Source organism: Mustela lutreola, chromosome 2 (genome assembly GCF_030435805.1).
Source record: "Mustela lutreola isolate mMusLut2 chromosome 2, mMusLut2.pri, whole genome shotgun sequence".
Lineage (NCBI taxonomy): Eukaryota > Metazoa > Chordata > Mammalia > Carnivora > Mustelidae > Mustela > Mustela lutreola.
Window position 1 is genome coordinate 142,114,241 of NC_081291.1, and position 16,343 is coordinate 142,130,583.

At 40.6% G+C, this 16,343-nt stretch overlaps 1 protein-coding gene across 1 annotated transcript in view; it reads left to right on the forward strand.

Moving 5' to 3' along the window:
• Positions 1 to 556: 556 nt before the first annotated feature.
• Positions 557 to 16,343, forward strand: part of VEPH1 (ventricular zone expressed PH domain containing 1) — a 247,870-nt gene continuing 232,083 nt past the window's right edge. Inside the window, 2 exon segments of the mRNA XM_059163672.1 lie at positions 557 to 713; positions 9,098 to 9,392. Coding sequence (XP_059019655.1) covers positions 9,195 to 9,392 — 198 coding nt within the window. The 5' untranslated portion in view covers positions 557 to 713; positions 9,098 to 9,194.

The window sequence follows — 16,343 nt, forward strand, 5'->3', positions numbered from 1 at the left end:
AATAAGGGGAGAAAACCCATGTCAGACACATAAAAGGGGAGAGGAGAGCCTCCAGATATAACAATCCACTGGGTACCACCAATTAATTTATGCATTAGAGGTTTGGAGAGCATTCTCCTTAAAAGAGAGAGAGAGATAAGACAGCTCATAAGGGATCCCCCAGTGTATTAGGCCTGAGAAGAAGAGTTCTATACTTGGATGGCGAAAGGAAGTGAATTAGCAATTTGGACTGGTGCAAGAAAAAAAACAGAGCCGGTTTGGAGAAATCCCCAGTGCTGGTAGGGATGCTTCATTCAGCCGTTTAGCCTTTCTCAAACAATACCAATAGCATAGTTAGACTTCGCTTCTTTACACTGGCCGTTTTGTTTCTCTCTAGGTGTTTTTTTCCACGTGTTTGCTTTAAATATTATCTCCTTCCCCTTCTTCCCTCTTTCCATTCCTCACTGAGCCTTTCACTGATGCCTGCCTGATAAAAGGCTCCCCATCTGATATTAACTTAAAACTTCCTTGATTCTTTAAAGTGAGTTACTCATTAACAGAAGCTAAGTTACTGGTTGTTAGGCAAATCTTCTAATTCTTGCAAACCACTGATCTGCTCAGAGAAGCTTCTCTAAATCTACCGTAGAAATAAGGGAAGCTTTGTGCCAATTGTCAGCGCTAAGCAGAAGATTAGGAGAGAGAGGAGAAGTTACGCATTTGCTGGATCCCACACGGTGAGTCCAGGGGAGGGAAGCAAGTGTACAGCCAGCCTGCAGGACTGCAGGACGAGCAGTGCAGGGGAGCGAGAGCAGCAGCTGCCAACAGGGCAGGACAGGACGGGGCAGGAAGGGGCAGGGGCTACCGGTCTGTCTCTGGGCTCCATCACAGGCACCAGCCAAATTACTCTAAAAATCAAGCATTTTACCTTCTATTTCCCATGATGGCCAGAGTTTCCTGTGCTGAGAGGTATGGCTATCTTTTTTCCCTATCCTTCTGTTCAGCAAAAACAAAAGCTAATTAACGTTAAGTGTCAGAAGCTGCAGTGATGAAGGAGCTGGCTGCGGGAGTGGGGCAGAGAAACTTCCAGGGGCTGGCTGATTATGCAGATAAACCACATTTGGGAGTTGTGTGTCTAGCTCTGTATGCCTGCTTTTCGGTTATTAGGATAAAAAAGCCACCTCTCTGTGGGTTATTAAAACATGTCTCTAGGCCTCAGGAGCAGAAAACCGTGCTTCTAGGTTCATAGTATGTGCATTTTTGTTTTACTCCAAAACCGTCTGGGCTCATTTCTATTTCACACTTTTGTTTACCTCAAGAAACATCTCGCAACCTGCAAAGAAACGGGCCCTGCCTCTGATTTTCAAAGAATTCAACTGCATCATTCCAGTCAGTGGGTTGAGCAGACACCATTACTGTTAAATGTTGCTCTTTTTTTTCCTTTGGGTATTTTAGTTATCTTACAAACTGTAATTGAATCAAATTACTTTTTTGCTCTTTCAAATACATATTTAAGTTGCTATAGTTATCAACCATTGGAGTGCATGACATTTTAAATTGAAACATGCAGGTTTTCAATTTAAGGAACAGAAAAAATACTTAAGGCATTATTTGAATTGGTCAATGCAGGTGTTTAACCTATGGAATTTAAAGGTAAGTAAAGACATGTTTAACATTGAATTTTCTTTGTAATTTGAGAGTTTGGGTATGTTTTTTGGAAAAAGAAACCTACAAAATTTGAATTAAAAAAAACTTTAGCAAGATTTAAGTTCATTATTGATATTTATAGTGATATAAGATCTATTCAATGTATACCAATATTTATATCAATTAAAAAAATTTGACCTGCAAAGTCAAAATTTATGAAAATGGATACACTATGAAATCATTACTACAGATCACAAATTCTTGGTTAAGAAAGTTTGTTAGACTTTAAGAAATTTACCTCATTCCCAAAGAAAAAATATTTCCTATCTGTTTTTCAATAAATTGCAATATGTATTCAAAATTAAGTGTTTCTTGAGCTCTTGCCTAAACAGGTCACCAAACCTGTTTTTTGTAAGTGCTTGTGATAATTAGCCTGCTACAAACTTAGACTGTATGAGTTTTAGAAAAAGACCACGGGCTGAGTCCTTTCGCATCATTTGGAACAACCCAGCCTCAGAGGCTTTCAGTAGAAGTGAATGAAGCTACATATCATGCTAGAGGAAAGCGAGAGACGCACAGGGAACAATAGACATCTTGTGGCATGGGCTGAAATGTATGCGGCCAATTCCCATGGGAACGCCTGTAGCTCTTTCACGCTGTGTGAAAAAGATGCTCCTTGAAAAGAATCTTTAATCCTTTCTTTCAAGGGAAAATCTATCTGAGAGCTTTACTGTAAGTTTCTAGAACCCAAATGGGTATAAGTTAGTCAGTGGGCATTTATAATACAGGTGAATAAGATGAGAAGGTTTTGATGTGCCGTAGTGTTGTCCAAAGCACAATATAAATAAATGTTGCTATTCTAGAATGTTCTAAAGTGAAGAAACCAGAGAATATCCTAACCCCAAGTTGGAAGCTAGAGGCTAATTTTCTCAGAATAAGTTGGCTTGCTGAGTTAGTTATGTTTATTGAAACTCCCCCAAAGAGCCTCAACTTTTTCCACAGGTGGTATCCTTATAGTGCGGCAATTAAGTCCACCAGTTCATGTGTATTTTTATTTCATAGATCTATGGATGAATAATAGAGTAAACAAGCAATGTTTTATTAGTGCCCATTGAGTGCAGGTCACCTTGAAAAGTCATAAAAAGCTTTTTCCTCTGGTGCCTTGCAGGGAATTATACAGTCCATTTTCACTAAGAAATGTGGGAGTGAGTGCTACACTTACATCGAAAACTAAGTATTTGGATTATCCAACCACAAAAACGTCTGAGATGCATTGTATTTCAGTCCATTTCCACTCTAGAAAAAAAATCTAGTTACTGTTTAGCCATGTTTGGGGGTAAGGCTATTTCTCCAAGGAACAAAACTGCCAAAAAAAAAAAAAAAAAAATCAACAGGGACACTTTCAAGATAGTGCCTAAACTACATTTAAATTTGGGGTAAAGTACAGCTAGGATATAAATATGATATCCTAGATGGAAAATACCTACACATCTCTAACATGGGAACTCAGCATTGGACAGAAGTACTGAGATGCATCAGATTTGGAAAGGGACGACCTAAGGACATGTTAACAGGAAAATGATCCACAAGAATAATGACATTAGAGATATGATTGCTGTTACTTCTTGTGTGGTTGCTATATGCTAGGTTCTATGCTGAATGCTTTACATAATCTCATTAAATCTTCCAGCCACCCATATCACAATCCTCAGGTGCAAATAAGGAACCTGAGGCTCAAGGAGCTTAATTAACCAGTCCTGATTTACACTGCAGATAATGGCATAGCTGAGCCCAATTGGGTGTGAGTCCCCACACTCTCACCACTCTGCTCTTCTTCCTAGAACAGGTCCAATTCTGGACCCTATACTCCTTTAAAAATGTAAGAAAATTGGATAAAATCTGGCAATGAGAACCACTAATAATGAATAGAGAACGAGGAAGAGGGAAGCCTAAAGCAGCAGAGCCTGTTCCTTTGAAAGAGGAGACTGCATCATATCTGTAAACGAGAAAATTACCAGCGAAAGGCTACACCTGCTCATGGATGACTGGCTTCTCCATTTTTACAGAGCAAACCCTTCAAAGGGATTCTCCATATGTGGATGGCATAAAAATGTGATTGATCACACAGTATCTGGAAAGGTCATTCCCCTGGAGCGTAGGACCTGGTTCAACGTCAGGTGTGTCATCACTAGGACCAAACGCCTTTGCAGGAGCATAGCTCTCCTGGGAGTCCCATCCTCGTGATCACACAGATGAATCTGTCTGCAGCTCAGCTTCCCATATGTTTTCCCGGCAGATAAGAGATTTGATGGGTGGTAGACCCTCTATAAGGACAAATTAGAGGTAAAGAGGAATACAAAGGAAAAACATATTTTCTTTGATTTGTTGATGTATTTGAGAGAGAAAGCGAGCGCGCGAGAGAGAACAGGCAGGAGAGGCAGAGAGACTCTCAAGCAGACACCACACTGAGCACGGAGCCCCCACGAGTGGGAATCACAACCCTGAGATTGAGACCTAACCTGAAACCAAGGATCCGATGATTAACCAGCTGCACTACTCAGGAGCTTCTAAGAACATGTTTTCTTAATGCACCATTAAGCATTGAAACCTTTAAGTGTTGAGAGTTTCAGGATCTTTTTCTCCTCTAGATTATCAGTAAGATTAAACAAGATAAACATTTTCTCTGAGTGTGATGGCAATATTTTAACATACGAATTTGACTTAAAGTGCCAATCCAAGTGGATTTTTAGGAAGAATCTCCCAGCGAGCGGAGGGGAAAAAAAGAAGGTATGGTTTTTGGTTCAGTGTGATTTGTTCATTTTAGTAGCAACTTCCTGCATCCTTAAATTTGCAACAGTATTAAGCTAGAGGCAGAACAAGGGGACCACAGCTTTTGGAGCTGTGACTCACAGGACAAATGCTCGGTGTTCCAAACTCTGGGTGTGTAGTCCTGGGAGGGAGTGAGGCGTTCACGAAGCCGCAGTCCTCTCTTTCCCAGGCTTTGAGAAATGTCTCCCAATAGCCATTCCATTCACCTGCCGGAGTTCTTGTTGAAACTGTTTCTTGCGTGGCTTTTTCTATCTACCCCCCTCCAGCCCCGTTCTTCCCAGGGAAAGTATAGATTTTCAGGAACACAGTGGGTTTTGTGTTCTCTGTTAAAAACAACTTTACTTGACTGGGGCAGGCTTTCTGTTTCACCCTGGGAAACAGAGCCTTTCTCTCAGATGCAACTCTCCACTGGGTGAGGTGCCGCTTGTCACCTGACCAGCTCTGGCGATGCCAGTGGCAGTAGGCTGCATTCCTTGAATTCTTCCGCCCAGCACCAAGAGCGAGCACAGCAATGAGCAACTTCAGGTTCACTGAGCTGAGTGGATTCCACTCGCCGTGCCTTCAGAGCCCGTGGCTCGGATCTCCCACCCAGTCTCAAAACAGACAGCTGAGTAACAGCAAGCTGCCCGCCTTTGAAGAGTAGCGCACAGGTAAATCCAGTTTGTGGGGACAGCTGGGACTCCCTGATATGTGTCACATGGGATGCATGATCATTTTTGTGTGTGGTGTCTGCTTCTCCGTGCAGAAACTTGAATTGTCAACAGGTACCTGCTGAAAAAAAAAAGATACTAAGTAAGGAAAGTGGGCTTCAGATGAGGGTCCCTTAAGGATTAGGGAGAGAAGCTAGGAGAGCAAAAGCTGGGAATAAGAAGGGCTTTTATATGTCGGTTTTTGTAATTCCAAAAGTACGAGATTGGAGGCTGACCTACTTGGAAGTGAATCTTGGCTCTGTGTGTAACCTTCGACGCAGTGCCTCACCAGTCCTTTTTCCTCTTTGGTAACCATATCTACCTGCCAGGTTGATGGCAGAATGGAGGAGAAAGTCTCTAGCAAAGAGCTGAGTGCATGGAGAACCCCGGCGGTGCACACACATGTGCATACGTGCACACACGTGCATGCTTGTGTGGATTCAGTGGGTGCATCTGTGTATGTGCATATAGGCCACAGGACCATGGCATTCATAAGGGTAGGGAGTTTCTCAGAGGATGAGGTTGAACTTGATCTGTCTCTGACCTTCTCTACTGTTGCAGAGAGATCAGCCCGGGAAGCCAGACACCTGAGCAAAACATTGACCAGAGCTGCTGAAAAATAAATAACATGTCTTGCTGATCCTTATCCAGGAAGGGGCGGTATAACGTACCATATGGGGTGCCCTTTACATGAAGACTGATAGAAGCAAGGCAGTTCAATAATTATCACACGTGGTCATGTATGCAGCTGATAGGGCTTCGTTCTGGGAGACCAAATACCTTCAGTTCTGACTCTGCAGCTTACTACTCTCTGGGTGTTCCTGGGCTGGTTGCTTTCCTCTATGAGCATCCGTTTCTCATCACATGGAATTCTCATGAGAATTAAGTGACTCAGTCCTCATGAAGCACTCATAGTAGTGCTTGCCACATGGTAAACACCTGCTAAACATTAGCTGTTGGTGTCATTATTTGACAAAAGGCTCTTTTATGTGTTACTCGCTTTGATCTTCAAAATGACCTGGTGAGATGGACAAGGCATGCATTAGCTCCATTTTGCAGATAAAGAAACTGAGGCTCAGGGAAGGGAAAAGCATGCACTGAACCTCAGTCTGCAGACAAGCAGCTGACTTAGTATATCCTCAGCATGTGTGCATTGAATGAAACCTGTCTGAAAATGTCTGGCCTGAACACCATTTCCTCCACAAAACCATTCGTTACCATCTTCCCCAGGAGAGATCTCTCTCTCCTTTGTAATTCCCCAAACTTCCTTTTATGGGACAGAGGAGACTTTCCTCTGGGTCATCCTTGTGTTGTAGAATGTTTGGTGTAAGTCTCACTTCTCCCTACCTCTCCTTAGATGTGTGAAAATTCTCATGGATGGTGGTGTTTTGAACAGTACTGTTTTGTACATGATGGATACTCAAGGGTAACAGCTGGAATGTCGGGCTCCGTACGAGGGGTCACTGTGGGTGTGGAGAGCACAGAAGGAGACCAGGGAAAACCTGGGGTGCTCCTCTCGACCTGTATGTATTTCTGCTCCATCTCCATGCTCAAGCCATGCTATGTCTGGGGCAGATGTCTCTTTTCAGGAACGGTGAGATGTTGACCAACAAGCTGGTTGGTCAAGGTGAAATCACTTCCAAAGACCATCCAATGTCTTATTTTCCTGAATATTATTTCACTGAGACCCTGTCACTGCCAATCCCTGAAGGTAGGGAGAGAAATGTGTTCAGGGGACAATTCAGGAAAACACGGTCCTAATTTTTCCTATAGAGACTGTACTCTATGTTCCACATCTGCAAGGGTGCACTTTACTTTGTAGGACTCTCACTCTGTTCTCTCTCCAGCCCCCCAAACTCTCCCCGAACCCCCACCCTCAACCAACTCTCCTGATTTTCTCTTCCTCTAAGCTTCTCTTCCTTGTGATTTTCTTGATGTGTGGTTGGCCTAAACCCCAGAGTATAGATGGGCAAGGATACAGAGTCCCTCCTTCCTTCAGTGTCGGAGGGAAGAGAAATTCATTTCATGCTTTATGACACCACCCATATCTTCTTCTTCAAATGTTAATAATGCTCTGAGGACTTTTACTCCTAACAGTAGCTGTGCATGAAGCTGTATGTGAAATCAGCATGTCATACTGGTAATGAACCGGGAGCCTACCCCTGGAATCTCTGGGTCCAAATCCCAAGTCTCCAGTTTGCTAGCTGTGTGGCTAGGGCAAGTTATTAATGCCTCAGTTCCTCACCAGTAAAATGGGGATGAAATTTCCTTCTATAGTTATTATGAGGGTTAAGTGCGCTAATGTTTGCAAAGCACCTAGAACAGTGCCTTGCATGAAGGCAAGCATATGAAAGTATTGGGTATCATTTTTCTAGAGCTGGTAGATAGCACAAAAGTTGCATGTAGGTAATATTGCCCTTGACAGGCCTTCCGTGGCCTACAAACTGCACTGATAGAGCTTATTTAACAAGCACCCCGGTGGGGGCGCCTGGGTGGCTCAGTGGGTTAAAGCCTATGCCCTCAGCTCAGGTCATGATATCAGGGTCCTGGGATCGAGTCCCACATCGGGCTCTCTGCTGGGCAAGGAGCCTGCTTCCTCCTCTCTCTCTCTTTCTCTACTTGTGATCTCTCTCTGTCAAATGGATAAAATCTTAAAAACAAACGAACAAAAAAACAAGCACCCGGGGAAGGGGAGGACTGGGCTTGTGTTTAGAGACCACATCGCATGGAGAGTATGTACCTTTAAACTTGAACATTGCATTCAGCGCCCAGAGGTGCCTTCACAGTGACAGCTCAGGGAGGGGGTCTGAGATCACCCAAGGGAGCAACAGACTCCCCTCTCCCTTTCACACTCATTCTGGGAAACACATTCCAAGTGAAAGGCTGGGCAGAATTGCCTACTGCTTATATTCTTATATTAAATAAATCAGCCTCGGCTCTCACTCTCTGAACATGTATCTGCATTTGTAAGTTACATGAGATGACTCTACTTCATTGTAAACCACAGGGAAGCCCACTGGCCTGAAATCAGGAGAACAGCACCGCTGTAACTACCATGGAGACTTCGGGAAGTCGATGGCTAAGGTCTCTACCCGTGCAAATGGTCTGTGATTTTATTAGGCCCAGAGGGGAACTGATGAGAAAAATCAGATACTTACGCTGTACCATTGCCCTTCTCTCTGTGGACTGTTCATGGAGTAAGAAGTATAGTGGGACTTTATTACTTCAACTGGGGGAATAGACGGAAGGTTGCCTTATCCCAAGGCCTTCCCTCTTTAGCCTGCATCACAATGCTATCACTTTCAAGTTCGGTGTTCAAGTTCAAATTCATACTCCCATTCAGCAGAGATCTGTAGCCTCATACTCCCAGGCAGAATCCTTACTTTCATTTCTACTTGTTTAGAACAAGGCAAGTGTTGAGATCACCTCCTGGATGTAGGGTGGGGGGGAGCTTCTGTTGTCAGTATAGGAAAGAAACCCAGCCAAGAAGGCAAGCACTGATTTCCCTGTCCAGGAATAAAGAGAAATTCAGGCAGTGGTTCTAAGAGATGTTTTCTGTGTTCCGTCTTTCCTTTCATTGCCCTTTTCTGTTTGGTTTCCATGGGAATCTGTTTGGGGAAAATCTGGTGAGTGCTGGGTATATCAGTGCTTGTCCACTTGTTTCCTTACGGCATGAGAGAAGGAGAAGCATATAGAAAGCGGGCAAGTAAGTGTGAAGGCTAAGCAGCTTTTTAAGGTTTATAGTAAATTCTAGAGAAACCTAATAATTTTTGGCAAGACCTTTCAGGAAAAAAAACAAACAAAGGAAGAGCTCATTTGAAAGTCATCAAGTCAGGATCTGTTACTCTGTGCACATTTCCAAATATCTTTTTCCCTCTCTCTGCTGGGCACCAAGTTCATATCCTGAGCGGGCCATTCTACTAATACTTACATTGTATCATTTGTTTCTTTTCCAGAGAGAGTCAAAGAAGACCTCAAATTCTGGAGAAAAATAACCTTGCAAGGATTACAAAATATACTTCCTACTGCATTTTTTTGTCTTACTAACCTCTGATGACTGAAACATATGGCCCTGGGCCTGCAGAAAGTCCATTGATTATCAAACTACTCATCATGCATCAACTGTTCAGACTGGTTTTAGGACAAAAAGATCTTTCACGAGCTGGGGACCTCTTCTCCTTAGATGACTCCGAGATTGAAGATAGCCTGACAGAAGCTTTGGAGCAAATTAAAATAATTAGCTCATCTTTGGTAAGTAAACTAGTTTTTAAACTAGATACCCGAAGTAACTTAGAGCCAAATAATTGTATGTATATGTTGGGGGAAAGAATCTTTGCATGGGGAAAGAGGAAAGACCACTTAACATTGGTTCCTTTTAACCCAGCTCTATGGTTTAGTTTAACATCTAAGAAATAACACCAGGGTAGTCACTGACTTATGGGGGCAGCGAGACTGCCTACTGCCCACTCTCAGGGACCAGAACTTGGGAAATTGCATACCAAGGAGGAACTATCACAAAAAGGCTTATCTAAGGGCTGTTTTTCTATCCTCGAAATGACACAGAGAGGAGAGGGAGCAAATCCTGGGAAAAGCAGACGGGCCAGGCTATATGACAGCATCAGTAAATAAAGCAGGGTGTGTGGAGGAGGGTGAATAATGGAAGAAGGCAGGATGACACCTCCTGCCACACAGGTAACAGGAGACAAGGACAAGGAGCACTCTGTTGCCAGAAGTGACAGTCGCCCAGGGCTTGATAACACTGACTCCGTGTATTTCTATACAATCTCCATTAAAAAAACAAACAAACAAACAAACAAAAAAAAAAAAAAACACAACTCTCATTTTACTTCTTTTTCTATACCCACCTATTTAATTCAACTCACCCATCATTAGCCTGCAGTGTGATCAGACAAATTTAAAATCCCCATCAACCCTCCCATCCCTTTGTTTCTCCTCAATGTCAAGATTATATATTCTGAAAGCACTTCCTAAAGGGGGTGGATGTGGAGTGCCCCGTGTGGTTTGCTGTTGTCTTTCTTCACTGTGCTTGGACCCTCCATGAGGTTAGTCCCATTTCAAAGGCCAACTCTCCCAAGCATCTCTTGTGCCTTCGCAGCTCAGTAACGTTTGTTAAGACTTGGCACAGACAGCACCCGGGCAGAGGAAAGAGACAGGACTTTAACCATAAAATACTGAATTACCAAATGTGTACACATTTCACAGATCACGGCATTCTTCCATGTTTTAATGGAGAGATGTTTGAAAGGCTTACCAGCAACCAGCGTGGCTTCCTCCCCAAGACTGTCAGCCTGCTCACTTATTGGCTGCTATGAACACACCATGTCCCCCCTGTGGCCAATGAAGTCATTGCCCAAACATTCGTTTCTCAGCTAACGTCTTTGACAGCAGTTATGTGTCCATATTTATTTTTTTTCCCAGAACGTTAATCAGCTTAGTCTGACTCAAAACAGAAAGTATTCCTGGTACACTTCCACCTTCCGGGCAGGATTTCTGTGCTGTTTCCAGCAGCCCCTTCCTTCACAGTCCTGTGGAAACCAATTGGCTGAATATGCCACTGATTTTCATCTTCTCTAATAAGAATATAGATATAGGTATCTATAAATAGGCATATATAGATATAGATGTATTCCCCGAAGCCTATTTCCACTAGAGGTCACTACTGTCAGTGATTTCTTTGGTTTTCTTCATCAATTGCTTATTTTAACAGATGTCAAATTTAGAATTTTAGGACAGGAGAGTTCTGTTCTATAACCCCACTTTTAACCATTAAGGGAGGCAGGTCCCTTGTCACCAGGAGCACTGTCTGTCCTTTAAGCCCTCTGATCAGCAGCCCACCAGACCAGCAAGGCTGGAGAGCTAGTGGTTCTCCTGTGGTCTTCATCTGCTAACTTCAATCATGTCTCACTTCCATTTCTCTATCCGTAACAGTGGCGTGAGCAGATGGGTGGCAGAATAAAAAGAATTTGTTTTTAGAGGAATTGTGCAGATCAGTTCATTTTTTCTGTTTGTTACTCAATCCTAGTTGTAAGTGTGTCTCAGTGTGGAATTCCTTCTCCGGTTCCATTCCTTTCAAAGCCAGTTCAAGTTTCATTATTCCTGAAATGGCTTCTAGTGATTCTAGTTCATAGTGATTACTTCCTTCTAAAAATACATAGTTGTCCTTTGGCATGATACTCTGTTCTCATAGAGAATCATCTGTTCATATGACCTCCTCCAGGGCAACTTCTACATTATGGAATCCTAGATCTATGTTTTCAGCCTTGATATCTCTCCCTCACCTCAAGCCCCTGTGACTTGATATCCATGATCTCAACACAATCTATCTGAATGAGAAGTTATCATCTTTCTTCCAGCTGTACTATCACTTTCTTAGATCTCCAGATTTGCAACCTGGAGTCACTCTTGACATTTTTCTCTCACTCTCTCCTTTCTCCCTTCTGTGGACACTACCTGAAAAAAGCCTTTTCACTGGCTCCTTCTTTTCCCTTCCTGCTCACTATCCCCCTGCCTCAGGCCATCAAAACAAATTTGACCTTCTTGCCTTTGGTTTTACTTTTCTCTAGTTCAGTGTACTAACAGCTACCCAATTAAACTTCCCCAAAAGAGTTTATTGCATGTATCCCATTGTCCAAAATCTTTCCATGATGCCTTAATGACCATGACAGTCAATGACCAGTGCCAGCCATTAGTCCACTGAACAAACATGGCCACTCTATGGCCCACTTCCCTGTTATCTGTAGCCCATCTTCCCCTTACTAGGGTTTTCCTAATAGCTTAAATCTCAGTAATCAATTCTACTTCTCTACTCCTCTTTACAAAGAAAGAACTAGAAGGGATCTTCTAAATCATCTTTTCCAACTTCTTTCCAGCCCAGAAATCCCTTCATTATGATTCCTGATAAGCAGGTGACCGCTCTTTCTACCCTTGCTATGATGAGAACATAGGAAGTTTCTAATATTTTTTTTCCTGCTCCTTATTTTTCCTTTCATAGATTTCCTTTTGCCATTGCATGAAGCCTCCATGGAGTCTTCAGTCTGTTTTCTGCCTTGCCCTTGCCAGGACAGCAGAGAGGGAAAAAGTGGGGACACCTTGTTATGCCAATCAGATCTTATTTCCTGCTCGTTCCAGAAAAAAGTCAGTGAGGGTGATTTGTCATGATGATGGTACTCAAAAGAGATAGTCCTTTGTTACTGTTATCCAAACTTTTCTGTTGCTTATGACCAATCCTAACTTACAAAGAGACAGTTGTTCCACTGTCAGAATTTTGAATTGTTAGTGTGTTCCTCCTTTGGGCCAGCTGAAATCTTACCCTTTGTATTGTCTATACATTATTCTTTGGTCTGTTCTGCCCCAACAATCAAGAGCATAACTCTGTTCCTATAAGAACTTTAAACATAGGAAGATAGGTATCAGGGATCCCTTAGCTTCTCTCTTCTCAGCACACATCCTTGGTGTCCTAGTGTTCCTATGTTTTTCAATGACAAAGAAGGAGCCTATGGCAGAGAAAGGTTATACTACCTCACATTTCCAGGCTTTATCTGGAAGCTGAATTTTGTCAGTACATGAAAAATTCTATCCAAATCATGCTCTCCAAATGCAAGACTCAGAGGTATAAATTAGAGTGCTGATTTACTGATTTACAATGAAAATTATAATTCATGTCAGAATTTGTGTGCTCCCATGCCATCCCCACCAAGTGTATTACCCAGTCTTTCTCTAGACAATAGATATTATCATTGATTAGGTTTCCTCTTCCTCTGTTAGGATCATGTCCAGTCCTATCGCCCTATATTTAACTCACCTGTAGTCAGTCGTGTACAGATAGCATGTTGGGTTAATCCCACTCACACAAGTGCATTTTTTTTTTTCACTTAATTCCCAAAGGGCAATCTTGTTTCCTTATTTTTGGAGAACATCCCATCGTAGCTCCCAAGTACTGCCTACATTCTCAACATTTGGGTTTCTTTCCCCTGGAATTTTCCTAATTTATTATTGTAATTTGTCAAGGCCAAGTACTGAAACCAACTGCTTGGAACAATTGCTGATAATAGTCAGATACTCTGTTTCTAAAATTTCTTTTCGACAGTAACATTACACAATTGGCCTCATTTATCCTGCCATGTACCAGAACCCTCAGCTTGAATCAAGACTTGTAATTAGAGAACTTGAAAAAAAAAAATTGTAGGCGTACTGTGACACATTTTAAACCAGTGTAATAATATCCTTTCCCTCAGGCCCTCATTCTAGGACATTCATACCTTTTAAAAGTTATGATTCTGTCCAGTATATTACTTCTCATTCCCATCTTTGTAGAACCTGAAAATTTGGCAAGCAACTCCTCAATCCTTTCCCTAAGGTCATTCACACAATCACTCAACCTTCCTAGATTCCATTCTATGCTCCTTGCCCTGTTTTCCACTAGTTTGTCCAAAATATTGCTGGGGATACTTTGTCCTTATGTTTTGCTTTCAAAATGTGACTGCTCACTTACAATTCTCTCCAAGTTCCTCAACGTGCCTTTAAGTTTTGTCTTTTCATTTCAAATTCTTTCTGGACTACTTTCATCTCATGATTATTTCTTCTACTACCCTGGCTCTCCTCCCAGACTACTTTCTCCCTAACCACTCATCCTATTTCCCCTCCTCCTTTCCCACCATGTTCCCTTTGCCTAAACCCATATACCTTACATACATCTTCTAGGTCTCTTTAGTTTTTTTTTAAACCAACAAAAAATGTTAGGCGTACACAAATTGCCCAATTTTTAAAATTAGATGAAATTGCAATCACTTGCATATTTTTCTCTGCTTTAAATCTCCTCCCTTTCCTCCCAAAGTAACCAATATCCTGACTATGGTATTTATCCATGAATGTTTTATTTCTTTACTACACATGCATAGCTTAAACATCATTTGTAGCATTGTATTCCATGTTTTTGAACTTTATATAAATGGTGTCATAAGGCTCAATATAATGTTTCTGAGGTTTATCATGGTATAGGTAGTCCCAATTAATTTTTTTTGGAGGAATGGAATGTTCCACTAAGTGACTATGCCATACTTTGATTATCCATTATTCTTTTGATGGACATTTACTGTTTAAACAGTGTTGTAGTGAACATTCTTACAATCAGTGTTTTTGGCAAATGTGCTAGTATTTCTAGTGACAACAACTAGGAGGGAAGACACTGGCTTGGTGGTTCTATATACTTCCAGGTTTCTGATATGGCACCAGATTGTTCTTCTCTACAGTTGTACCTACTTCTACTCCCATCAGCCCTGCTTGAGGTTCCTAGTGGCTTTATATCTTTACCAATGCTTGCTGTTATCAGATTTTTAAAGTTTTTGTTGATTTAAGTGAACCATATCTGATTGTTATTTAAATTTGTATTCCCCTCATGATTGGGAAGGGCAACAGATCATTTTTTTCATGTTTATTTGCTATTTGTCATTTGGGTTTCCTCTTCAGTAAAGTACCTGTTTATGATTTTTTTTCTCTTTCCATTTTTCCATTGAGGTTTTTAAAAAGACTTTTCTTATTAATCCGTAAGAATTTTTTCTATATTCTTGGACAGACCCTGTCATGTATGAATGTTACAGGTCTCCTATTCCCAATGTAGCTTGCCTTATGCCTTTTACTGCACTAAGTCCTGATATCTGGTGGGGAAAATATCCCCAAACTTCTTTAAAATATTAGCTTCCCAATTTTAATGAATGATTCTGTGACTATCTTGATAGGAATTTTGTTATAGCTATGAGTTTATTTGAAGAAAATTAACATCTTTATGCTACTATCTTCTTATCTGTGGATACTGTATACATATATATTTACTTAGATATTCTTAAATAGTTTTATGATTTTTTTCCCTAAAGATCTTAAAAGTCTTGTAAGTCCTTTTTTCCCCTTTTTAAATTTTATTTATATTCCATTAGCCAAGATACAGTACATCACTAGTTTCAAATTTAGTGTTCAATAATTTGTCAGTTGCGTATAACACCTAAGTCCTTTTTAAAAAATGTAAGTATTTTAGATTTTTTTAGCTGAGATTATAAATGACATCTTTTAAAAAATATTTTCCAATTATTTTTCAGATGATTAAAACTTGCATCATGATTATAAATCCAGTAAACTTATTCAACTCTCTTATTAATACTAATATCTGTCTATAAATTTTCCCCACTATTCAGCAACACTTATTAGGCACTTACAATATGCCAGATACTACAGATGCTGGGGATACAAGAGTAAGAAAAATAGACAAAGAAATCTCTGTTCCCTTTTATTCCTCTTTTTCTAAGAACTGATTAATTTTATCAACTGCTTTTTCTACATTTAAAGTAATCCTATTTTCCCTTTTAATCTTATTAATGAGGTGCATTATAATAATTGATTTTTAAAATACAAAGCCATTATAACATTCTGAGATAAAGTGAAATTTGATATTAATTTTAGTACATTTCCTTATTTGGTTTAATATTTTTAAAGAAGCTTTGGAGCCATGAGATTGGCCTATAATTGTCCTTTCTTCCACTGTTTTTCCTTGACTTTGGTATCAAGTTATATGTACTTGGTCATAAAATGATGTGGGAAAAGTTTCCACATTTCTGTTATCTATGAGTTTGTAAGATTGTGACAATCTATTCCTTAATTTCACAGAAACTATAAAATCCTCTTGACAGCATGCAGTTTTTTGGGGTGGGGGGGCCGGGGGAGTGGTTGTGCTGGTCAGTTTTTTAAAATTCATTTTAAAATTCACTAAACTCATTTCTTTGAAGAAAATTGGGAAGGGTTGCTTTAGTCACTTTTGGTAAATTATCTTTTCTAGGAAACTATATATTTTATCCCAGGTTTCAAATTTATTGGCATAAAACTTTTTTATTCTTTGTGTGTGTGTGTGTGTGTGTGTGTGCTGCTGTATCTGTAAATGTTCTTTCACTGATCTTTTCATCAATATAGTCGGAGCTTTGTCTTTTTAAAAAGCTTTTAATTTATTAATCATCTGTATAGGGTCTTCTATCTCATTGATTCCTTTTTAAATGTTCACTTATTTTCCTCTTTGATCTTTTTCTGATTGTTTTCTACTGTTCTTTTTCTAATTCCCTCAGGTATATGATTAGCTTATTGTTTATTGTTGTTGTTTGTTTTACTTTCTTATTTACTGATATAAGCATTTGAGACCCTCGA